Consider the following 27,238-nt stretch of genomic DNA (forward strand, 5'->3'; position numbering starts at 1 on the left):
TGGAAAGCCATCTAGAAAAGGAATCAGCATAGCTCTCTGCTTGTTTATGGAAGAAAAGACTGCAAGTATTTTAGCAAACACAGGATGAAGATTGTAAGAGATTTCAACACTGTCTAAAATTGTAGAAAAATGTCTTTTTTCATCCTTCCAATATGCAAAAGGACAAAGTGTGGTACTCAGCTATTGCTAAGCTGCCTTCATGGTCTTAAAGGAAAGGGAGGGGGAAATCCACGCTACGTTTCATCTGGGGACTCCTCATAGTTTGGTTATTGGCTGAGGCCTTAAGTTTTCAGAGACAGGGAGTTTTCAACTATTTCTTCACTGAGCATCTAGATGGACAGATTTCTGCTCTTGGTGGACATCATTACAGTTAACTTGCTTCTAACAACCTACAAAAGACTTTATGTCTTCAGTATTTACTATACAATAACCAGCATCTGAGTATTAACACAGCTTTTCRCTAGAGTACAGGGTCTGCTACATGTTATCTGGGAGCCAGGGAACTTTTATAGCAGCACCATAAAAACTAAGGCAGAATCAATCCCTTGTTGAGGCCTTGTTGAGGGCCTGATTGAAATCACAATTACCTTGGCATCTTTAAGAGCAATTTAGCTTAAAGGGGGGGAAAAAAAACCCATACATATGAGAACAGAATATGATACTTTACTGTGATTTAAAAAAAAAAAAGAAAAAAGAAAAAAAAGAAAAAAAAAAGGCAAAGAATGAGGAGTAAACAGAAAATCACTATAGAAAAATCAAGATTTGAAGAATCTACGCTACTGGCTATTTTATCCCCCATCTTGGAATTATTTACCCCATTGCATTTCTTTCCAGCCTCACAGCAGAGCACCTTCCCTCATGTGTATTGAGGAAAAAAGAAAGAAAAAAAGGACAACCAACTTGGATGGTAGGAAAGTGTGCGAGCAAGGACRATTAGGCCTTGGGGCCTGGGGAGGTGTTTCAGGCACCATCACTTCATGGTGTCTAAGATGAAGTGAAGCGGGGGAGGCGTGGGGGAAACACCTAAGGCACCAGCCTATGGAGATTTTGCACCACCTATGGTGGGATTAGATGGACTGGAAGGTCATTTCCTGTTGCATCAGCTGTGATTCTTTTTGGCATTGCTCCTCACATTTAAAATATACCGTCTTCACTTTGCGTTTGGTAGTGACACAGCATCAGCCTTAAGGACAAGGTTGAATTACACACAGCAAATCAATGTTGTGCCCCTTAAATAAATAGAAATTACAAATAAATAAATAATAAATACTTTTTTTGTAAAYAGCTTATTTATTGCTTCCAAACCATATGCACCAAATACCAATAAGGGGGAAAAAATAAAAACAGTACATCTGATGGGGAAGAGAAGTCCTTGGCAGACCCCTCATCACTCTGAGCATACAAGGATTAGCCTGTTCCTCTTCACTGTGGAGAGGAGGACTATATAAACATATTTTCTATCCATATCTATGCAAATTTTGATATCATATATGTATAAATATACATATGTGTATACACAGAGTCAGTCTATAAGGAAGATCCTGTTGCCTGATCCAGATTCTTCATCCCCTCAGGATTCTTGTTGGCCACTACTAAAATTGTCTACATGAAAATTTCCTCTAGCTGCAGGAATCCTCATGGGAAGAAATAGGTTTGTGTCACATATTTTTGACTTTCCCTGTGGTACCTGTGGATACTGGCCTCATGTTTTTATACACAAACACCTCTCAGGTAACAGGCTAGTGACCATAGACTGCCTGGCACCTGCAAATCCTGCTCTAGGACAAGGTAAATAGAACATAAAGTGAAAGTATTTTTGTTTTATTGAGAACATCTTGGTGAAACCATATTCATAGCTGATAAAAACTGGGGAAAATAGAAACTGATGGAGAATGGAATCTTTTAATATTTTGGGAGCATGAAAGAGTGAAATCAGAGGTCTCAGCTTGAACACGCGTAAAATGAATGAGTAGGTAAAAAAGGCAGGTGATGGGTGGAAATATCTTTCTCAGGAGAAGTATTTTCAAAATCTGGTAGTTATATTTTGTTAGTTCTAATCTTCTTTTAATGAAACAACTTCTGAAAAGGGAATATAAAAGCACAGAGCCTGAATGCCAATAGAAATATATTACAAATATGATACATTACCAAAAATTCTACTGCTGCAGGGAGTTGGAGCGGGATTGGGGGCAGGGAACCTCTTTCAGTTAGAAGTATCCACTTTGCTTTCTAATATATTTTTGGAAAGAGCAGGTTTTTTTTTTTAAATCATGCTAATTATTATTTGATATTTAAAGGCCTGGATATCCTCTTGCATGTATTACTCTAGCCCAGGAGTAAGACCATTCAAGCAAATGAGATGAGGTTGGTGTGAACGAATTTAAATGTGATCAGAAAAAGGCCTTCGGATATTTATGGATGGAGTGAGTCATTCTTGTTCTGGTTGGGTGATTACATCAGTGGAGAATTAGTCTGTCATCATTCAGGCCTCAGTCTCCCTTCTCTTAYATCACCATACATTAGGAAACACTGCATGGAGTTGAGCGATATTTCACTAGCCTAAAACCAACAAGATAAAAGAACAGAGCCCCAGTCCCTTATACTAATTGTAGATTGACTGCAAAAAGCTGTTTCCATATAAATCAGCTCCATATAATCAAAGGTCTTTCTCCTTGTTTACTTTCTGTTAAAACCTTCATATAAACTGTAGGATATTTTGCCCATTGAAAATATTAAGTGACTGTGGCCATAGTTACACAGTCTTTGCCTGGAAACACCTTCAAAGAAGTAGCTTTTCTTCTGCTGATCTCGAGCAACACTACTGCACAGATGTTAAGGAGAACAAATTGAACTGGTAACATAAATTTGACTACCTCAACTTTCACCAAATCCAGTTCAGTGAGAAATCTTTAGCAGTCCAAGTGCCGAGGCATTTTCCAATAATTTCCATGTCAAAGTAAATCAACCCTATGCCAGACTCCATACTACTATTCTCTTCTTTTAGACACATAGCAGATTTGTTGAAGCTAGAACAACATATGATCCATCCATCTACCAGTAACAATAGGCAGCTTCGGCTATTTAAGTAGCGAACTCAGGAAATGTTGTGGTAAGCTGCTATGAATATCTAGAGTAGATTATAGAAGGAGAAAAAAAAATACTGGAAAGGCTCCAGCAACGTTTTGGAGTTTATATGAAAATTTTCCCTCATGGCCATGACCTTATGTCCACTTCAAAGGACAAAGAACATGACTCCCCCCAAGCCCAAGTGCTTTCATGAAAGTCTCCAGTCACAGAGAAGAGGACACTGGTCTRGAGAGGACACTGAGATGCAGAACACTTGATTTAAAGTCATTTCCAGTGCAAAGATTTTTTCTATCACTACATCTTCTTAAGATATTTAACCACCAAGCCTTGTGGGYATCACAGTTTCATATTCAAGTTATACTTTACTAATACAATCCAGCATTTCTTTAAGTGGTATATTTTATCTTTTTCCAACAAATAAGGCACTTTGGACCATAACGTATCCTATATGCAGCTCTTCTAATATTTAAATCCTAAGGCTGTTTGAGCAGAAGGAAAAAAAAATAAAGGAGATTATATTTATTCAGAAATTAAATGAGATTAATAATTTTGAAAGTAATTTACAAATACCAATCAGCCTCTGCAATGAAGGTCAAAAGAAAAAGGACACATTAGCAATTGAATATATTCCCTCCCTTTAAAGTTTTAATACCTCATACCTGTTAATAATGGGAAATATCCTTCTTCAAGAGTAGCATTTTCAAGAATGGGTAGGATCCTTTTGCTAATTCTAATCTTCTTTTAATAAAATAATTTGTTAAAAAGGATTATAAAAAAGCATGAAAATGGAATGCCAATAGAAATGGATTGCCTTTACAATAAATAGTTAATGTATTTTCTAAATGAATGATTTAAAATAGCTATTAAAGTAAAGAGAACGAGCTTATGTTTCTAGTAATGACTTCTCTGCCTCAGAATGAAATCTGTAAATCCCTGATTGCAATTTCGCTTCCCAAAAGAACAAGCAGTCCTGGGACTGATGCTTACCGCTTTTATTGTTAATACGAGYATACCACATATGTGATTTTTATATCACTGATTTGAATATTTAGATTTATACTTGTGTACGCTTTTTATTTTAAATCTCATACTGTTATTCTCTGTCGCACAAAAATAAAGCTCTTCTTCAGCAAGGTATTTTTTGTATGTACACGCACACATGTATACACAGACATTCAATATAAGTACAATTTTATTCATAAGAGCGCATAATGATTCAGGCTGTGATTGTTAATAAAAATGCATTTCTAACCATCAAATTTGAGTCTATTATTCTAAGTTAATTGCATTTGCCCTAAAGAGACTTGCGACTGGCTGTCAGCCTATTTGTGTCAGTTCCATTTTATTCATCAGTCAATCTTGTCTCCTCTTTTTTTGCATCCCATATATTGATCAAATAGATTTGTTAGCATGCCTCTGCTGCTTTTAAAAAGTTTTTGTTATTTGTCAGGTTTATTTGATTACTATATTAGTTTGTGTGTTATCTTAATTGTTATTTCAATAGAAAATAAATGCCCTTTGATAGTCCCACAAGATTCCCATTWAGTATAATCCATATAACAAGTTATTGGATGGAGTGAGTGTGGTAAGAAAATAAACACATTAAATCTATTTTAAAAGGTGGTGTTAATATGCATCTATATCATGCTTAATCCAAGAGACAGGAATAGAAATATGGACAGTGTGAAAAGCAATTTTGATAAACATCAGTGCCATATCATTGCATATTACACTTTGTATAAAATACTTCAACCAAAAGGCATATTATATAAAATAAACTGAGGTCACATCTGGGAGAGTGGGTTTTGTGGTTAAGTGGGAAACAGAAGGAGATTATATATGACTTTAGACACTAGAAATGAGGATAAGGAGGCTGCAAAAAACACACGTGGAAGCACAATGTTACAGGAGGCTGATAAGGGAGAGAAAAAAGACCCTTTTGCAAAAATTATTAGCACAAAGTATAATGTGAAATTAATAAAATTTTCATTTCTTTAAAATAAAATGTATTAAGCTTTTGTTATTTCTTTCCCTGCTTTGGTCAGGCTTAGTCTCCATATAATCCAACTTCAGTCATATAATAGTTGGATTTCTAGATTGCAATAATTGTCCGTACTTTGTTGCAGCCAATGGGGGAGAAAGCAAGAAAACTTACCGAGAAYAACTGAGTCTTGACTTAAACACTAGTAATTGAGATGGGACAAAYGGCCAGCAAGACAAACCAGTTTCTTACACTGATTAAAACAGGACTTCAGCCCGATTGAACACCTAACGTTTAGATACATACAGTCAGTATGGTGAATGCCTCTCTAAGGGGACTCTGTCTCACAGCAAAATCATTTTTAAATGCTTCTGCATAGCCAGGGAAATGTTCAACTCAAAAACAAAACAAAAAGAAACAAACAAAAAACTGCAGTTCTTTCTACCTGGAAGCCCTTTAGCAACATTTCACACTAAGTAACTAAACTTGGGCACAGCTTTGTTGTTGCAGCAGAGCAGTTAGCAACACTTCTGTGATTCAGACGCACGTGGAGCAATGATAGCGCACTATTTCAAGCCAAATTGTTATGACCAGCTAGTATGGAATATAAACAGGAACAGATGAGAAGAATACAGCCTCAACATTTGATACAACAAAGAAAGAGTGAAATGATTGCTACATAAAAAACATTTCAAAGACCTCCCAGAAAAAGCAGGCATAAAAATCCCCAATAAAAAGGCTCAGCAAGAAAACTGTCACACCCCCTAATCCTCAGCAGACTTTAACAAGATGTTCACATGAGCCAGGGATTGTCTCCTTCCCCAGAAGACAAAAGGCACGGAAAACAATACTGTCTAGCACAAGATTAGGAGGCAAGAGATAGATAAAAAGGATTCCTTAACCTTACAATTAAAACCCCAACTCTCCAGCCAAATGGATAATCAGAAACAGACTGAAAACCTGTATCACAATAATTGCGGCATCTTTCTTTACTCTTTGAAAATTGATATATTCTCCTGAATATTTTTTTTAGCTTATTGCKGCTCCACGAAAGGTTTTGATGGCCAGTTGACTACAAGAAAACACCTGTTACGAAATCACAGTTCAGCACACGTGGCAATAATCTTTCATTTCCTATCTCTATTTTTGCTTCACCTCCAACAGAGCAAAAATTAGATTACCAATACTGACACCAACTTTTGAAATAGGCAATTCCAGTAAACATACAACTAAGAGCAAGAGCGCACTATTACACAGGTCTTCTGACAAGTGATTCACTAACAAGACCCAAAACATACATGCACAGGTCTTTCATGTAAAATATAGCATTAAAAAAAAAAGTTAAAATGCAAACAATTTAGTTTTTAAAAGGGGCTATTTAGTATTGTTAATCCCCTTAAACAAGGGAAGGGCAGTGGCAAGCGCAGAGAACAGAGTTGGCAGGAAAGGAAAACTATAGGCTGGAAAGAAACTTGGGATTCTGCAAAGTTTGATCCTGCTGTTGTAGTTAGCTAGTGATCATAAACTGTAACAGCTATAGAAGTTAAACTGCATACAACCTAAGATGCTTTCTTGAGTTGAACAGGGCAACCACAAAAAACATTGACAACTGTATTTACAGGGTGCATATTAACTTAGAGATATGACTTCAGTTTTAAGACCATATATGATTAGGAAATGTACCTGTTCCCACTCTACAGGGGTGGAATTAGCAGTAAGTCTAGGCATTTAGTGAGGAACAGCCAGGGTTTCCAAAGTTATCTCAGATGGCCTTGCTGGCCTTTCTTAGTCTTATTGGTGCCATCTCAGAGGTTTTGCCTACAAGATGCTCAGAAAGTTTCTCTAAGCTCTGGTGATCCTACTGTCCTTATGTTTCTACCTCAGAGCAGCTTCATATTCCATGAGAAGTGAAATGGTCCCCCTTTAAATAAACTCCTTGAAACCACTTAGAAGGCTGGCAGAGATACAACCTTAATCATTGTCATTTGCTATTGAAAGACAGAAACAAATCACATTTTCTGAAGAACTGGGCCTTGAAATAAAAACATGGAAAAACATGTAGGTTACCATTTTCTTTTTTAGTACAGCTAGAAGAAAGACTGCACTTACTAGTGGAATGAAAAGGAGAATAAAAATCCTCTACAAAGTGAAAGCAGAGCTTGGTCCAGACAAGAGCAGATAACTACCATACACCCTCAAAGGAAGCAGCTAACAGTGCACAAGGCAGAGCAGTAGAGGATATGAGTAGCTGTAGGGTATGAGTAGAGGGTATGAGGGTAGAATGGTTTCTACCTTAGCCTAAGCAAATTAGCCTCTTCTAAACCAAGTAGTGCACAAGACCAGGTCCAGGACCTGCTTGTGGTGGGGTGTTGTCAAAGAGACCCACAACGTCTTGGCCTACAAGCACACTTATCCCTGTGTCATCAGGAACCTTTCTGATGAAAGCTCGTTTGTGTTTTAAACAAGYAACAGTCTGGAAATAGGGCTGTGGCACCCTGTCTATTGCCTCAAAATCATTTACAGCTCAAATTGCCTCCTTTTACAGTCAAGCGAGCTTCTGGTTACCGCTATTACAAACACAATTTGAGATTTACATGGTGAGCTAGTATTTTTCCCCAGTTCCCACATTCAGATCCGATACAGATTTACTGGAGACTTTGAACCTTTCTATCAACCTTCACCACATCCTATGGCACAGCAGTGCCACCAAGTATATAATTCCTCATTTAGAGCATATCTATGTTTTTCCCATCAGGCAGAAGGGAACACATAATGCCATAGACACCATTATTATTGATTGAGAGATATGTATATGCCATGGCAATGAAAAGCAGTAAAAAACTCGAATATAGCTAAAAAACTAAAAAAAACAGTTCCACCCTGAAACTAAAAAAATTAAGATGGATGAGCTAAACTTGGACCCATCTTATTATGCCTAAATTATGATTTAGAAACCTACACTGCATATATTACAGTGGTTATGTTAAATTCACTCTGCTAGCTTCAAATACTGAGGCCCTAACATTGTGATATTTACCACTGGTAGGAACATGGATGTGATAAAATATACAGTGATGATGTAAGTATTCAGGTTCATTATTACCATTTTCCTCAGTCCAAATTACTCAAATTAAGATTTTTGCCCAATATAGATTTTCACAATTTGGCATAAGAGACAGATATAAAACCTGGACTAGTACACCTTGAAGCCAAGCATTCTCTCAGCTTTAACAAGCATWAAGTTTGTATCTTATCAAACAAGGCAATACCATTTCACTGACCAGGCGTGCAAAGACAACTCAGACTTGAGCCACAAAACAAACAAATAAACAARAYAAACAAGATAAACAAACAAAAATCCATAAAYTTAAGCTTTACTCACCAAAATCTCATAGATGAATGCTGTATTAGTGAGCCAGGATCTCGAGGGCTCTATCTCCATTCTTCTGGTTAAGACAGGTTATCGTCAACATATGGAAACCAGCTGTGTCCTTTGGGAAAGAAAAAGGTCTCAGTAAGAGGCCTAAGGATGCCAGATCTTTAAGTGAAGAGGTATCTCCTAGCAATAGCACTTTTCCCCCTCCATGCTGTTAAGTCAATTAAATGACTAAACCCCTGAGGTCCCTCAGCAGCTCAACCTTTCTCTTTCCTGTGATAACATTACAGATTTGAGCAGAGCCATTAGTTTTAAAAATGCGAACACTTACAGAGGGCAGCAAAACCCGTCTGATCAGCTGAGGAGTATTTCCCACTTAGTGAAGCCTTTCTCTCTAATTTTGTTTTCCAGAACTGGACAGCCCCATTCTACAACCCCTTGAAGACTCTGGTAAGTTCTCCCACCTTTCTGAGTTCCATGTATTTATAATGACTGAAGTAATCCCTTGTCATTCAAATAAAGGAGCTGAATCTTTATGGGTTTATGGAGCCAACCTAAGAGGTGTCTCAGATGTCTGCAGTGGATAACTCGGTCCTCCCCCACCAAAGTCACAAGTGGGGCTCATTAGAGGCTGAGCACAACAGACTAGGCAGCAGCTCCAGGTTGGCTCTTCCAGCATCCATAAGCTGATTGCRTTACGGACCACCTCATTTGAAAAAAATACTAGGAAATGAAGTGCGGAACACCTTGTTCTTGTAAGCTCGAAGACTGTGCACAGCAGTTCTACTCTGCACTTATATGTATGGCAGACACATGATGCAAACTCTTTGATTGGAAGCTAGTTAGAGGACACTGCTGGGGGTTACGTAGGCAAGGTCATGACAATGTTAGTCTGCTCTTAGAGACCATGAAGAGGTAAATCATTCTGTGCAACCCAGAAGTCATTCAGATGGTACTTTTGGCATCCCCCCCCGCCCTCTTTTGTTCTGTCAGTCTGAAGAGAACAGCTCGTGTGATGTAATTTAGAACAGAGCTTTTTTAAAGCTTTCACTCAGGAAAAGCTTCTGGAGCTCTGGGGGTATAGCTTAGCTCCGAGAAACAGAAAGAAAGCAAGTTTGCATTGACAGCTTGATCCCAGAGAGAGGTGGCTGCCTGCTTGTCTAACAGGTCCTCTGGGTCTGGATGAGGCAGAGACAGAGGAGCAGTCATATTAAGTGAACGTGCGCTGCCAATGTTAAAGGAACAATTACCATTATTCTGCATAGTTCACTGTTTGCTACTGCTATTTCCTTCAATAAAACCTCTTTTCACTTGCCAATTGGAGCTTGTCATGTAACAATATTTCTTATGCACAATACACATACTAAAATGCCCTTGTGTTTTTAATACATTTATAGTTGTTAACAATAGCGGTATAGTGACAGAAAAAAAAAAAAAGTACTTGCTTTGAATACAGAATAGACTGAAAAAAAAGAATAAACCAGAGTCCTTACTCTGAAGGATTAATGGGGGTTAAATTTTGCCTAATCTCAGCACTAAAACAGTGACACTTCTTCCATTCAATTTTCATATGTTTTTCCCTCTCAGGGTCTGCCTGTGACCTCCTTGCTTTGCAGGGTTATTCACTTGAGTCTTGAGCACAAGTCTCAGTGAAACTTCTCTCATGTGGAAGCACTGCATGGCACTGCGGAGAGGAATGACTCCTCTGCTGGGCTGTGTCCTAGGTCCCAAATGTCCCTGCACCTTCAGATCACCTCATCAGAGCTGGTGGGACATGGGAACCCCAACAGGGACAAATCCAGTCTTTGATCCCTTCCTGTGTCCATGAACATGCCAGTCTGCCATCCAACAAAACTCGAAATCTYTGCTTTTCCATCCTAAGTCTGCTTTTCACTGCTTGCATCGGATACTAATTTTGCCATAAGCCTTGAGCAAAATTCTCTGTGAGTGCAAWTCCTTGGAAAACAAATGGTCAGTGATTTGGAAGGGTTAGATATTTCGATGAGATTTGAGGAATTCTGGCATACTCCTTTGAAAGCCCACAGAATGAATAAATTGTGCTAATACTGCCCTTGCCAATGCTACTACAAAACTGGTGAGGGTGTCATGGTGAAAATAAATTACCTTTTTGCACTTGTGACCAAGATGAATCAAATATTTCATGCATCCAAATGAACAAGCACCCATTTGGCAACCCTTGTACCATAGTTACAAAGGAAACTCTCTTCGTCCTTAAAGRCTCATATTTTCTTAGAAAAGTGTTTTGCTCCATATAGCTGAATATTCACAGATAACAACACCTTGAATCTCTCACACTGCTCAGAAACAGTGATAGATTACAGATTTAAACACACCCTTCTACTGCACAGTTAGAAAAGCACATTTAAATCCTAGGAGCAAAAGTTTTACCCTGTTTTCCTTAGAGCAGACAAGAGTGCCCTGTCTTAAAAGTATCTTTCATGCAATTAAAAAATAGAGAGTGCGTTCTGCATTCCCCCAAAATAGATATTCTGCAGCTTGGGAGTTGCCTACAAAAATACATTTTGAGAAAAGATAGAACAGGATGCATCCTTTTCTGCTTCAGAAATTGCTAAATATTTTGCCTRCAAAATACTCCTTCCTCGCTTTAGGAGCAAGGCAATCTCTGCCTGCAGAAGCCAACTGTGTCCAAAGTTGTTCTGGAGTCTGATCTATGGAGCTTCATGGGAGTCTTCCCATTGACATCTGCTGATCCTGGATCAGGCCCTGGCAGAATTAAACAAAAGTTTCTCCAACACAACCCGAYGAAGGTTGCTCAGCAGCACCCAGTGAGGTGGTCAGATGGCAGGAAGATTAATAGCATTTGCATTAGGAGACATGTCCAGCTCCCAGGTGTGTTTAAGTACCATGTGCAGTGAGAAATAGGAAAATCGGTAAAAGACAAAACACTCACAGATTGCCATGCTTCATCAGCTTCAAACCAGAGAAAAGCTTGTATAATTTATTAGAAGGCCTGTTTTTTGTTTTTTTTAGTTATATATAATCATATACCGATTTACTATGAGCAGAGCTTTAAGCACTGTCCATGAGAAAGGCTGAATCTTCRGTGATTTGCAGCTCTATTTGACAGCATTTAAATTGTTTGGATACATTTTAAGAAGACATGCTGTTTTGATGGTGTTTCCCCATCACCAAATCATGCTGACAGCCTCTAAGTTCCTCTGCCATTAGTGCCATGCAAGGATGTCTTTGTGACCACCACCATGCATAATATCTGCTTTGGGAATAAACTCTAAAGCATCTAACTCCAGTGTCATTCAAAAAGAGGTATTGTTGCCAAAGACCATGGTACAATAAAGGAAGATGCTGCTCTCTCTTTTCATTGAAAAGTTCACAAATCATGCCTCGAAATCCTTCAGATGTCTGCTATTTTTGCTAGATACTATTCAACAACAATTAAAACTATGATTTTAAATTTTAAGTACTTCTCAGATTTAATGACATGGAATTTTAGGTAAAAAAATCCCTTATAATAAACTCAACATTTTATTTTTATGTTATCTATAAATTTCCCTAACTAAACATAGTGAGTTATTACACAAGTATGTCCATAGGGTGGACTTACCTTTAGTTACAGTGCCAAAATGCTAAATAAAGTACTGTCCACTTCTGGCTCTTCCATTTTGGTTAGGATTTTGCCTTTCAAGCTTGATCGTATTGGCAGACAGTCTTAACCTCACTGATGGGGTGAATAATTAACCCTGAGAAGAAGGAAGGAAGATGAATTAATGCAGCTGTGCTGCCAAGGCAAGAATTATAATAATAATAAGGTCTGGATTTTCTTCAGTTTAAAAACAACATGATCAATTCGGGGAAGATAATGCACCAAAATCTCCAGCTTCACACTCGGCAGTGAGGAAGAAAGAGAATTTTATAGTTTCATGTTATCACTGAAATATAATAAGTAGCTACCAGTGAGTGCTGAGATACATTTTTCCCTACCCTACCTGGGTATAAACAGGAGTATAAATCACCTACCCTGTACGGATAAGCACCTACAAGATCCAAAATTTCAGCATGGGGCTTAATTTCAGCCTCATAAATAGCCATTCCTTTTAGGAAAATCCAAAAGAGGATGGTAGCTCTCAAAAACTACTGGAGTTACAGCAGAGTGCCAGGATGTCCTGATTGAAAACAGGAGGGAACGAATTCAAAACAGGCCAAAACCATTTCCTACAAGCAAGCAGATCATGAAATGCCACAAGAGCCTGCTGCCCACTGGATTATCGGTACATGATTTATTTCATGGAGTGTATGTGCCTGTATTTCAGATACTTATAACACACCCAACTGATTAAACAGAGACCTAAAGAGAAGCTCGGTAGAAAACAAAAGGGGATCTGAGGCAGAAGTTGGAAGATTGGATCTAGAAACCACTTCTGAGGCTGAGAAACAGCTCCTCTGTGAGGGCTACATCATTGTAKAGGTGTGTAGAGAAGTCATGGTCCAGCTTTGCAGGATCCTGCTAATGCTGTAGATCCTGCATCTGATCTGTAAAAGCAGGTACCCAGTCTACCAGGTTAAAAACAAGCTGCTACTGTGAAGTTCCTGAGAAAATCCAGTGATTTAGCTCAGCATGCATCGGCCAAGGGCTCACAGGAACCTGGCACTGAGCAACTGAAAGARCGGGTCTCCGTGCAGGCACCTGCAAAGCATCCAGCAAGTGCTCTGCAAAAGCAACAATGAGGTTTGCTATTGTGTTTGCTGGCAAATATGAATTATGTCTGGTCTCTAATGCAGATAATGATTTCTGAAACAATAGAGACTTGTGAATTAACACATAAAAAGCTTTTCCATAAAATATTTGGTCCCTCTTATTTCAAAGTCCTTTATAACTCTAAGGTGTAAGCATACAACATAAAATTTGCACTGTTTGCTCCAAATTTTATTTTAAGCATCTTTAAATTTTAAGCATCTTTTTTTTTCTTGGTTGTACATTTCTTACTCTTTATAGTTAAAAGTAATTTTAAAGCAAAAAAAGAATATAAACAATATACACTGACTCTTGACACTCCATTGCTTTTTTAAACTAGAATAATAAAAATTTGCAAATGAACAAAAGAGTGGGAGGAAGATATCTGATTTACAATGTTTTTGAGATAAAGAACACTATAAAAAAAGATCAATGTGAATAATAAAGCATTGTTAACTGAGTCATGACATTTCTATTCTCAGTGAAGATTTGAACAGTAGAGCTCTGCAAATGAGCACCTTGTGCCACTTTCAAAGTGGGAGGAAGACATATAATTATAATTTTTAAAGTGAAGAGAATTTTAAAAAAAAACTCTGTGAAAAAGTTTATTGAAAAACATATCGACATATCAATATGACATAAATTACTTTAATTTTATTAAACTAGGAGGGGGGGGAACCTCTTTTTGAAGACCAGCTGCAGAAAGCATTCCTTGAAAAGAATTTTCTTTATTAAAAACTCTTCTGCTAAGATGAAACAGCACTGAATGTCAGCACTACCGTATATTTATTCTGTAACTCTTCCAACAGCTGAGATCTATAAAAGAAACATATTTTCAAAACAGTTTTAACCTCCATTGTCTTGATCATTCATATTAACATTTTTCGTGTCACCTACTGAAATCCCTTAAAGGAATCTTTTTTTTTTCAGTCAAAACTAATGAAGCCATTTTCTTAAACAGTCTCCAAAAAGTAAAAAGGATGTAATATTGTGCATTTTATTTGACATACATTTTCTGCCATCTTACTTGTTTGTTTGATGGGAGCAAAACTTGATATTTCTGTTCTCAAATGGCAGAGAAAGGTGACTTGGGGAGAGGAAAGCTAACTCTGCCTCTGCTGTGTGTGCAATTTAAATTCACAGTGAAAATACAGCATTGATCAGGTTACTCTGGTTGAGCCATTTGGTGCTTTGGCATTCCTCAAGTTAGGTCCCAGCTGTGAAATCACAGTTTGGGCCAAACTCTGCTATTAGGTGAGTGCACATGGCTCCCATTTTCTTCAAAGGGAAGGACACACATGGCCAATATTTAACTTTCACCTTTTCCATTCTATAGCTAGCAAAGCCAGAATCAATGCACTACATTTAGACAATTTAATAGAATTAAGAATATAGTCAAGATTTTCTGAGATTTACTTGTGAGCTGGGCTATATAATTCAATGCATCTCACAGTGCAAACACTCAGCATATTCGGAAAATCAGACCATCTCAAATGACTTGTTTTAAGCAGGTAAAATCATAAATCCCTTGAGTAGCTAACTCAAACCACAAACAGGGGGCAGGAGATCTCTTCAAGATCGTGAGCTCCAGCTGGGTTGGGATGTTTGGAAGTCTCACCATGTCCAGCTGATTTTGGGTACCGGCTTTGCAGACATTTCCCTCTTGGATCACGAAAGGAGAAAGGATGTGTCCCAAAGCAAAATCCAGCTGACCCCTGGCATATGCAGATTTCCTTAAAGGTCATGTGGAAAACTCTCTTACCATCCTTGCTCACTCTCCCCTTCGATTTCCTCCGAACCCATCTGTTCCTCGCCCAGCATCTTCATTCCCCGCTTGCCTCCCTCTTCTTCCTGTGTCCATCTGTTCCCATCTTCCTGAATCCGAGCTGGTGGAGAGAAGGAAATTCAGTCATTCACTGAACAGATTTTGAGATGAACCCCCTCCCTTTCCAGCTCTGACTTCATTCATCACGGTAAAAATTATAATGAATAGAAATGTTGAAGGTGAAAATTTATTAGGGATTGTGTTTCTTTCTTGTATCAAAAGCAGCTAAAGCTGCACATAAACATTGGCTCCATTCATTTTTTTTTCTTTTTTTAATATATGGTATAATTAGCAAGAAATATTAGTGGAAATGCTTGGTAGGCAGTCCATCAAAACATGCCTGTCAGAGCTTAGGATCCAGGCCAAAATATTTTTTGCCAGTCCTGCGATGGATTTACAGCGAGCCTATAGCAGGCTTTGCAGTCAGCTAGGCATCCAAATCATGAAGTTAAAATGGGTCCAAAACAGGGTCCAAAATTCACATGGGACAGAGTTCTGCCAGCAAGGAGGTCACCATTGGCTTAGTCAATGAAACAGAATAAAAAAAACATCTTCTTCCTGCCACCCCGGGGCCGAATTGGACCAGACACCCCGCTCTTTTCAGCAAGGAGAGATCCATGATTTCAAGAACCAGGACATCACCTGCTGTTCCAAGACACTGTTTAACACTGGTGCATCATGGCCCCATCTGCAATTCTAATCCAGAAACACTTGAAACTCCAGTAATATCAGGACACCTATTTTTCACCTCTTCATTCACTGCAGTGGACAATTTCTACAGGTTAAAAAATAATCCCTTATATTTGTGACCATRCAGAACTTTGTCTCTTAGAAGACAGCTGTGAAGTTTCACCTCCTGCCCATTTCTATTTGTAATTTAATTTTTCCACACTTTGCATTTAAAAGTAATCATAAATAGTATCTGTTGTACATGATATATTTTTAAAGCCTCCTCAGCTCCACTTATTTGTTCCGATCTCTAAAACTATTACTGTTCCTGCAACAAACTGTAAAAGGAGGAGGAAAAAAAAAAAAGCTAACTGCTTTTTTTTTTATGCTGGTCTAGCATAATCTTTATTTCCTTAGACACTTTGTACAAACATTAATTTGATAAAAGACATAATGGAGATGGACCCACAGCTGAACTAAAGGTAATTGCATAAAAATGAAATGAAGACCTATAATTGTACACTGCTTTAGCCTCTATCGCACTGTTTTCTGGAAGCAAGGATCTCGCTTGTCATAGCAAGTTGCTTGTTACGGTGACTGCATGAAGTCTTGATCTAGCTGTGCAAGACAAGTATAACATTACTTAAAGGGAGCTTTTCAAACTAAGAGTCTGACACTAAAATGCACTGTATTTTCAAAGATGTAGTACGCTTTAACAAACAGAAGAGTCCCTGAGTGACAGCTTTTGTTACCCTTTTGTTTGATGGTGCTGTATTGAAAAATTCAGGTTATGTCTGTGCCTTTCTATTTCTGGTTTTGATTTCTCTTCAACAGTACTTCAAGAATAAAATTTGACTTTCAGCATGAATAGTAGAAGTCAGTGGATACAGTAAATGTTAGTCTGGCATTTACTGATTACTTGCRTCTGATTTTTTTCACTCTATTTTGTTAAATGCTTAAATGGATTCTGTGGGCCACTGTATTGTTTCAAAAAGGAGGAACTCAAGAGGTATATTGCAATTTAAACTAAATGCCGTGAACTATATACTATAGGATATAGTATACTATATAGCAGTATATATGGTATATATTGCTATAAACTATAACTCAATGAACAAGATCCTTTTGCAAGACTGGCACCCAAATAATGGGTGGGGTTTATGTCTTCTGGACCTGCAAATCAATGATTATCCAATAAAACCAATGCATGAGGAGGCCATGGCTTCCTCCAGGACTCTGCTACTTCAATTAGTAAGCCTTTCCTGGAGATGGTGTATTATTGAATGAAAGGGCAGGGGAAATTGTGATATATCATTGATCTATAAACACTGCAAAACTGCATTTATGGTGCCTGTAAGTACAGCCAAAGTGTGTCAATTTCCATATTTTGGACTCAAGAGGATGGCCAAGGAGTCAGAGAGGCAAGAAACCTATATTTACCTGCTTTGAGAGGAAAAAAATATCAACAAACGGTAATATAAAATTCATAAATGAGCAAAATCTCAGACCTGCCTTGCCCAGGATGCTTGTTTCTGTAATCAGTTGTGCAAAGTACAAGGAAGCACCACTGTGCTTTGTGTAGTGCTGCCTCAACCCACAGCAGTCACCCAAGACCATCTTAAGCTCCCCCCTACTCACTGTATAATTCCTTCATCATAATGCCTGCAAAATATGATGATTTTAGGTTTACAGGACTGATCTCTGTGCCAGCAGTACTTGTTTTCTTCCTTCCACTTCTACCTACCCYACCATTTGCTTCCTGCCTAAGGCTAACCCCTAAACTCTCCGGGACAGGGACAACCCACGCTTCCTTCCTAGAGGACCTTCTCATTGTTTTAAGTTCAAAACCAAACCAAAAATTCTTAAAGCAATGATTTAAGGCTAAGAAAAATAATCACTCCTCCTCTTGGCCCTTTTTTAGAATACAGAAAGTACCAAAGGTATGTGCAAAGCAAGGGATACACAGATGTTTCTTCTTATTCCTTGCAGGAGAAAACAGACTATCTGCTTTTGTGCACTTACTGCTCCTCTCAAAAAGTAATGTTTACAAAATTGAGGTGTTTGTAATGATTGATTTTCTGTATATAGCTTAAGAACAAGCATATCACAAGATTTAGGTAAGATAAAGGGTGAGGCTGTGCTTGATGTAAGGTGTTGGAGTTATTTAGCTATAGGTAAGAACTGATGAGGTTTTATCTTCCCAGCAGTAGAGAGAAGTTTCTTGGCCTCTTGATCGCTTTGGAGAGCGAGTGAGACTATTTATCAATGCATGTTTATCTCTGCCTGGAAAGCTCTTCAAGAATAAATTGAGCTCAGAATTCTTCTTAACATTTTGCCTACTCAGGTCTTGAAAACTAAACTCTCCCTCTGGTTTTTGATCTGCATCTCTGACAGCATTGACAGTAATAACCCATCTTCTAACTGACTTCCAGACCAACACCACAAGTATGGGTGAAGTTACAAAATAATGAACCTGGATGTTAAACAGAGACCACCTGTCTTTCTTTGCAACAAAGTTATGAGCTATGGTGAGCTGGCACATCTGCATCTAGGTGCCACCTAGATGCACACTGTTGGCTGTAAATTTAGGAAAACAGAGCAGGTGTTGAAAAGCAGCAAGATAATCATTTTGCCTTCTTTCATTTCACCAATCAAACTTAGGGTCTCATCACACCCTAAACAGATTTCAGAGGCAATGATTCTTTTCTCTCTCTAGTGTTATCAAACACATCGAAATGAATTATTACTCAACTGCTAAGTCCACTGGCTTCAAGAGAAAGTCTTAAGACTGTGAGTTTACAAAGTCTTATTCTGTGACTAAACTTTACCTATAAAGAGTCCCACTGAAATCATTAGGCAAGTAAGGTTAGGTCTTGGAATCAAATAGCTGTAAGGCTTAGAAATTTTGCATGTGTGATTCTGTTGGATCTTTGTCTCACAAACATACCGCTGATTTTTTATTTTTTTTAATCCTGCCAGATAACCAGCTTACAAATGAAAAGCATACGGATGAAAAGCCTATGAAAGGCATTGCTATGAGTTCTGTCTCAGAATTCAGCATTACAGATGCTTCATCAAAGGATATCGAAAAAGAGAAGAAATTGTCAGGCTCTAGCACATCATCCATTTCTTCCCTGGGGAAATGCAGAAAATTCACCTACATTGAAGATGATGCATCAGTACATCAGAGAGACAGTGATGGTATGTTTTATAAAACAGACTGCATTTAAGCTGATTTCTAACTAATGACCATTTCAAGAGCACTATGTGCACCAAGCTTATAATAAATACTTACACACCAAACAGCAAGTCCAAGAACATAGCCAAAAGCATTACTAGGTTGCCCTGTAGATGTTTGTGGCAGATGAGAATCTGAAGATGATGATTTTAAACTGTCAGTGAAATTAAAATCATAGAAGAGCTTAGAGCCTTTGTAATTTTGCAGACATTTTTACTGAGATGATCTGTTGGTATCAGAAAACATACACATAGCCCCTGCTATTGGAGAGAAGGGTATTTTTTTTTTTTTATTGTTACTATTACAGAAGCTGTTGTGGTTGCTGAACAGATGCTGTGTTTAGTGGTCTGGACATTGGTTATATGAAGCAGTAGACCATTGCATGCTACATTGCCATCCTGCTGACCCACCACCAAATCTTCCCTGTGGAGCCCTTRCTGCTAAACTCATGTGGGTCATGATGAGGAGGTTTCTTTATATTCTGCTTCTGCAGCAAATTGCATATTCAGTAAGGTACTTAAACACTTGCTTATTGTTAAGCATAAAAGGTGGACTGTGTCCTTAAACTTGGATATATGTTGCTGCTCCCAAAGCAAATGCGGTCTTGCAACTTTTATAAGTGCTAGAACTTCCCTCAGCCTAAGGGGCACAGGGTAGAGATGGGACTTTTAGTTAGTTCAATATACTGCAAGTTTTGGAAATGCATATTTGAAAACAAAGCATTATGAAGGGCAGTTAAAAAAACAAAAAAAATGCAGCAGAAGCCTAATAGTGCAAGTACATTTTTGCAAATGAACAGTATCAGATACCAGTACAAAACTTGCTCTGCAACTATGAATCASAGACATCTTACCTTTTCAGTGAGAAAGTTACTCCCCTCTATTTCATAAAAGTTTGTAAGTTAGTGCCAAGCACCTACATTACTTCTTGTAAGAGTTTCACAACCAGTAGTATAACSAATAGTTAAGGAAGAGACCTGATTGTGCACTCTTGTTGCTAACCACGCACCATGACTCTTGATAAATAGAGGGTATTATACTATTTACATTAAATGGAACTATGCTGATGACCAGCATGTCAGGAGCTATTCCTGGGCATTCTCCTACACGTGGAAAAAAGGGTGCTTTTATTCTGTGAAGATTTCTTTGAGTTTCTTTTGTGTGCCTTCTACAATAAAGGATTAGATTATATTATATTCAATGCAGTGTAGGGCATATCATATTAATCATGTTGGCAATCCCTGAATCAAAAACTTCTAAATGCAGATAACATAATAAACCATAGCACTCCCATAGCACTCCAAAGGAGCCATTATGATCTCTACTGTATCACTGATCCTGTAATAAAAGGAATGTCTCTGATACCTCCACTAGAATGCATTTAATTTCAATCAGGGAAAGGAAGTACCTATTGCATTAAAGAGATTCGTCCTCTTGTCCAGACCTACACTATTTTCTGAATTTACTGACTATTGGATTGGGCCCCTCAACCATTACTGGCACACAGGTGTTTACCATGTGATGCAAATAACAGATTTCATACTCCTTAAAAAGCTAAAAGTGAAGGAAATTAACAAAAAAACAATCTGTGCTCAATTAATAATGTTAAGCACTGGACATCAGCCAAAGAAACTAAAGGAAGCCAGATTTGTAGTTGTCACTGCATACTCTGCTCACTCCACTCCGACAAGTCACTGCTTATTTCACACACACAAGGACAAATTCTGCTTACTGGTGCATGGACAACTTTTGAGAACAACACTAGCAGAGGAAATTGCAGCTTATTTTGGATTCAGGATTCAAAGAGCAGCAGATCCAAGCTCAAAAGTCTCACCAAAGTTGACCCTGACCAGGCTCATGAAGAGACATATATGCTAGAAGGGAGGGTGAGCTGACAGCCACCAGCAAAGAGCAGGAAAATTTAGAGTCCAGACAGGCTGGCAAAATTGTTAGAAGTTCTTCTTTTGTGGTAATTAATCTACTAATGTAGAGAATGAGAGCTGAGGTCATTGTTCTCACTGAGATAAATGCAATAATGACTTTTCACAAACAGCAGGGAAAACAGAAAAGAAAACAGGAGATTGCATCTTCCTTTATGCAGTTTGTGGCTAATTTATTTTCAAATATATAAATGAATGCATAGGAATGGATGTTTAATTGCTAATATCTATTATTTATATACATTACCCCACTTAAAACAGGACAAAAAAGCCTCACACATGCAGATTTTGCAAAATGCGTTACATCCATTATCACAGTTCATGGTGTGTGCTCTGATGGGAATTTAAAAGCATCTTTACTGCACATCACAGACTCTGTGCTGAAACATTACTTTATTATTAAAATCTTGTGCTTTTTCTGTGCCCCCTTTTCTGGATGAAACCATAAGAATCATATCTATTCTCTTAAGATTACATAAGCACCATTATGGTTAACATGTTCGGGGGAAAAAGTTATTAGAAAACAGACCTTTAAAGCAAAAAAAAATCCTTAATTGATATATAATTTGATCTCCCATATCCAGGTGTAGAAAGGAAATTTCATAAATATAATATACCTAAAAAGAATAGTCTTAATTACACCATGGACTGCTGGATAAAATGATTACATTTTCTACACTGTAAATTTCATAAAATTAAATGCAGCAGTGTCACCTTATAAAATGTTTCAATTTTATAATTATTTCAGTTCATTTACTTAGAAAAAAATATAAGCATGAATTTACTAACTATCACCAAAATCTAGTCATTCTTATTCTACATAAATGACTTATAAGTTAGTTGTGCTTGTCTGAACTTAAATAGATCTTGACATATTTAAATAAGAATTTAAATTGATAACATTGATGATGATATGCTACTCAGAAAGAAATTCAATCACGTGCTACTTATTCTTCCTACCTGCTGTAACTGACTTTTTTTAAACAAAGAAGCAGAAATGATTTTTTAATTTTGTTTTTCATTAAGAAAGCTTTCTTAAAAAGAAAAAAAAGGCATAATTCTGAAAACTTCCTGGCAGTGAACTTTATGTTATGTGAGATATAAAATGCCACAACAGAACCAAAGTAGTTGAATGAGTTATTTCACAGTTAGTCATCCTAGGGCAAGAAATGTGGTTAGAACCATATGCTTTCCTGAAAGAACCAATGAAAAGATATTCATATTGTTGAAGGCATTTTTCCTTTCCAAAAACAAGGAGGGAAAAAAAAGAAAAAAGGTTTGGGTCTTTGCACTCCAAATGGATTCACACAGGCAGAATCTCACACCTACTCTAAGCACTGCTGCATTCAAGTGCATCCTCCCCAAATGCTGAAATCTGAAGCCTGGGTAATCAATTGACTTTGGAAGGAGACAAATACAATTCAAATTCAAATACAATTCCTTTAGGATTGCACATTACAGTACAGGAAAGCTACTGGCATAAATCTCTCCTAAGGTCAACAAGCAAATAAAGAGGAGAGGACAGGAAAGTTCTAGCAAGCAGAAGGGTGGGATTATGTTTTTAAAAGATATAAAAATCACTCTCCAGCAACATCCTGCCAGTTTTTGTCATTCATTAGGTATTATTATTATTATTAGCCTTATAGACACACATCTACACCTAAAACAAAGGTTCAGTTCCATGAAATCCACTTTACAGATGAAACTTCTGAACCAAAGATATTGGCAGTAAACCTGATCAGCTTTAATATCCATGTAAAGTGCAGAGCATGCACGTGCACTCACACGTGCATGTAARTGTTTAAGTCTGCAAGCATAATTCCTTGCAGCACTGTACATTTGTACCTCATGATTACCTATGTGATTTGATCCCTCAGAAAACAGCTGGGTAACTCCTGGTTTTTGCAATTTGACTACGACAGCCTCTTTAAGGCAAGAGTGATGCATCTCTCYTCTGCTCTGAAGTTGTGGCTCTTTTGCAATCAAAACCAATTTTCAGTTCAGTCCCATTTTTGCTTGTTCTGTTAGCATGTGAAACCTAGAAGAACTGAGTACAGTATAACTGATTTTTGGATGCTGCATGCTAAAAACATCACATGGACTCATACGTCCTCTAATCTCAGAGTATAAATTCAAYGTAAACAAATTTTTGTCCATCAGTCCTTAAAGCCTGCAGTGACACAGAATCCATACTTCTTTGATACAACCTGTTCCAAAGTATGAGCATCCTTTCATAGTGGTGCAATGCCAAACCACCAGACAGTCCTAGAGCTGGGGTGGGGACTTACAAGAGACAGTGTCACTACTTAGAATTTAAGAAACGCCTCAGAGGATGGAGGTGGTGGAAGAGTAGCCAGATAAGAAACCAAATCAATGGAAAGCCACAAAGAAAAAAACAACAAAAAATTGCTCTGCTGAACCAAACTGCTTCCGTCTTTCTAAAGTGCTAAACATGGTTGAGATGGATCAAAATGATCTAGAAAGTGAAAGAAAGAAGTAAATATCAGACCACAAAAATAAAAATCCAAATGATGCAAAGCATTACATCATTCTAGATTAGTCACATTACAGTGCTTAGAGGTCAAGAATATCTGCTCAAAAATACTGAGTGGTTCCTGTGGGAATGTTGAGACAGGTGGACACAGAGATGGAAGCTGTTGTTTGTACCCTACTCAGGACTGGGAAWAAAGAGAATCTCTTAAACATATATACACATTTTTTAAGACATATTTCCTAGTTGATACTAATTTTCACGTGTTTTTCCCTTTTGCAAATTAACAAATCGGACTAAAAAAGCCAAGAAACCCATTTCAGCAAGGAAGTAGTAGGACTCTGGATTGAATATTGATCACCACACTGCTCTGTGTAAGTGCTGTTCACCACTGCTTTTATTTCCTCTTTAGTTAAGCAATCGAGCAGTCATTAAACATTTTTACTGTTAGACTACTTATAAAAATCAAACCATAAGCAGATGACAAATCTGTGCTCTTTTTCCCCCCCATATGCATGAATCTACTCTTGCTTTTAAAGTCATCTTAGTCTTTATGCAGATGTCACATCTAATTTATGAACGAATTATAAAAGATTCTATGCATCCAGAATGACCACATATAAAGCCAAGAACCAGATTTATCATATCCAAGAGTCTGATCCACTCTCCACAATATCACTGAGTCTTTGCACATAAACTTCCTGCAAGGATCAAATCAAGGCATAAATGACTGACAGAGAAGAATTGTTCAAAAAATGACTGATAATAATGATAATCAATTCCCATGTAGTGTCTGTGGGGCAGGTAGAACATGTGACATCACATAATTCAAATCCACAAAACCTCCACCGGAATATCTTTGCTGAGTGAAATCCTCTTCTGCATTGAAGCTTGCAGCCCAAGCAGTTTGAATGCACTTATTCCTCTAATCTTCACTTTCAGAGTACTTTTATTCRAACTCTATTCATGGCAGTTGTTTTTCTAGGAGAAACATAGGAAATATTTCATTCAGGTTTTTTTATATTACTTCTGRGCACTATTTCTAGCCTTCCTTGTGTGTTACAGGGATCTTTTTGCATTTTGCATCTCACTTCCATGTGGTCACACTAACYTAAACCTGGATAGACAAGCACACCTTTTTTCTTACATCTTCCTGCTTTTCCTTTTTCTTAGATGAATGTGCAACACTTATCCTGGCCTGCTTGTTCTGCCAATTTTGGGACTTTCTTATAATGCTGCCTGATACCTGTGAACATTGGCTGATAGATACCTGTTGTCCATCCAATAGATACTACCAGACCTCCGATGAGGACCAACCCAACAATGACTGCAACTGTGACTGTGACATTGACTGCAGCCTTTTTGAGTCCTGTCATGAGACTAGTGAGTGCCTGGAACTTGCTTTGGAGATTTCCGAAATCTGCTATCGCTAATAGAAAATACTTGACAGAATTCCCCAAAACTACCTAAATGGAAGCTAAGATGGTACAAAAGAGAAATGGCTTTTTTTTTTTAAGATCAAAAAATAATATCATGTTTGCCAATCAAGACTATCTTCATCATGCTGTTCCTGCCTTGGAGTCTGTATATCTGTACCATTCCAATTGTGGAATTTCACAAACTGCTGGAACCAATACAAAGCAAACAAGGATCTCCTCCTTTRCCATAGACAATAAGAGAATTCTAACTATCAAGTGTGCTTGATGCATACCCACTGTCAATCTGATGCTTTTATAAATCCCTAATTGCTTTAAACATGGATTTCCCTCATTCACAAACACAGGATAAATTAGGACCATGTTTTAGGACTGATATATATTAGTTYRTCTTCCTAATGGATTCATACATAAACATGTATTACACATTGTTGGTTATTATTAATAATGTATGATATAACATCATTTTATAATTAAAAATTTATTTATTCAATCTCTKAAAACACACTTATATGCTCAGTTTAGGTAGAAAAGAAAATTAAATGAATTAGAAACCATGCTAGTKGTAATTACAGCAAATGTCTCTAAAAAATCTCCAGTGAATTTTGTAGAGGAAGCATTTTAACAGGGTAGTGCAATTCAACAGTGTATTAATGTGCGTGCCTATGGTTATGTAATAACAGGTTATGCCTATTGTTCATTAGTTATAGGAAAGGGCTCCTTAAGTGTAATTAGCCTAAATGGAAATTGACTGCACACTTCCAGAGGAGAATTACCCCATGGACAGCCAGCAACTCCTTCACCTGATTATCATTTGCAAGACTTCTACAAGCAGCAGAATATTGCCATCTATTCTGGTGGAAACAGGCATCTCCACTTGCGCACAAAAGACTACAAAATGACAGTATTTATTCTGGTCGTGCTTTCAAACAATCTCTATCTCTTTTATGATGGCAAGTCTGATTAATAAAAAGGAAATACATATTGCACATTACACACGACAACGAAAGCATGTAAATTGAGCTGCCTTAAGGTGTAGAATGCACCTATTAAGCACAGAGGAAAATACAGAATTGTTTGCTCGTGTTAGAAAYGTATAGACTGTTCCCAAAGACAGTATAGACTTTGCGTAGGCACTAAGCTTTTCCACCCACTGTTCTCGGAGCAGAAGGGCCTGGGGAATCCCAGGCAAGAAGCCTGGACAAGGTGCCAGGATACCCAGCTTTGTGGAAAKCATTGAAGCCACCTGTTTAATAATTAGAATTTCAAGTCTGCAGTCCTGACAAATATTTAGTGAGTGAAAATTTTTTTAAAAAAGTGAATTTCCCTTTACCCCTTGCTTTGAAAATTCATGTTTTAAAAAAAAAGTAGAGGGAAATGTTAATAGTCTTTTACAGATAACTTACAAGCTCAATGACCTCTTAGCAAATGAAACATTTCAGCTCTAATAAATAAAATACTCTAAAGAATAAAGGAGATGTCCTTGAGAAAAAAAGAAGTTAAAAACAGAGAGGGCAGCTCAGCAGTACCTGCTTTCCACACCTCTCCCAGGGCATTGGTGGGGATTAGAATAGGTTTGTTGCACTGTATTAATTGCAACATCAGCATTTTAGCTATTAGTTCTCCACCTTCCAGTCTGTGTCAACTTGCTGGGCATGTCTGGACCCAAATGTAGAGAGCACTAACCACAGTCCACGCAGTCATCTGGAAGGCATGGGTTTTGYACACCCTGGGCTGGGCAACACAGTTTCAATGCTCAGATTTCCATGCTCCTGCAAACAGCTAGACCTAAATTTGGTCCTAGGGCATGGGCAAACCTAAGCCTAAGTGCTGCATGTTAAGAGTTGGCCATGGAGCCTGGATCATTCCACTTTCCATCATAGGTTGTCCTTGCAAAGTGACAACCAAGTACATATCAACACAGACCAAGACTGTTTAAGAAGGGGAAGGAGTGTTCTCCACACAATTTGAGAGAATTAGAGATACACCTTGCCCATCCTTRCTTCTGATGCTATCATCCCAAAGGAAGGATTTCATGAATGTAATGGYTGAAAGGAGTCTCAGAGAGACTCTACCCAGAAGGTAGAGACCACGTAGGGCTGCAAATGAGGTGTGCAAAAAAGAAGATTTTGCTCTGCAAGCCAGGCCATGTCTTGCCACAGCTCTGACTTGGCCATGATCATACCCGGACAGTAGCAAGACATGATTGAATTGCTAGGACATCCTGTGCTGAAAAATAGAGCTGATGTTGTAGTGAATAATATGTTAAATAACACCTCAAAATCTCCTTGTCTAATGCACACAGTGACACATACCTCAGCTTCCTCTTTTAGGAAATAGATTTTTGGAAGACTTCTGTCCAAGCAATGAAACCATACAAATATGTTGATATTCTGTCATCTTTCATGACTTTCATATTACATAGTAGAACTAACAGCTGAGGATATCTTCCCCCACCCTCAGT

At 37.8% G+C, this 27,238-nt stretch overlaps 1 protein-coding gene across 1 annotated transcript in view; it reads left to right on the forward strand.

Annotated features, from left to right (window-relative positions):
• The window catches only part of MDFIC2 (MyoD family inhibitor domain containing 2), a 39,504-nt gene extending 14,289 nt beyond the window's left edge, over positions 1 to 25,215 (forward strand). The window contains exons 2-4 of the mRNA XM_026052601.1: positions 8,856 to 8,894; positions 18,650 to 18,871; positions 24,512 to 25,215. Coding sequence (XP_025908386.1) covers positions 8,856 to 8,894; positions 18,650 to 18,871; positions 24,512 to 24,771 — 521 coding nt within the window. The 3' untranslated portion in view covers positions 24,772 to 25,215. The remainder of the gene's footprint in view (positions 1 to 8,855; positions 8,895 to 18,649; positions 18,872 to 24,511) is intronic.
• Positions 25,216 to 27,238: the final 2,023 nt, after the last annotated feature.

Source organism: Nothoprocta perdicaria, unplaced genomic scaffold, assembly GCF_003342845.1.
Source record: "Nothoprocta perdicaria isolate Ctin4 unplaced genomic scaffold, notPer1 scaffold_9, whole genome shotgun sequence".
NCBI classification, from domain to species: Eukaryota; Metazoa; Chordata; class Aves; order Tinamiformes; family Tinamidae; genus Nothoprocta; species Nothoprocta perdicaria.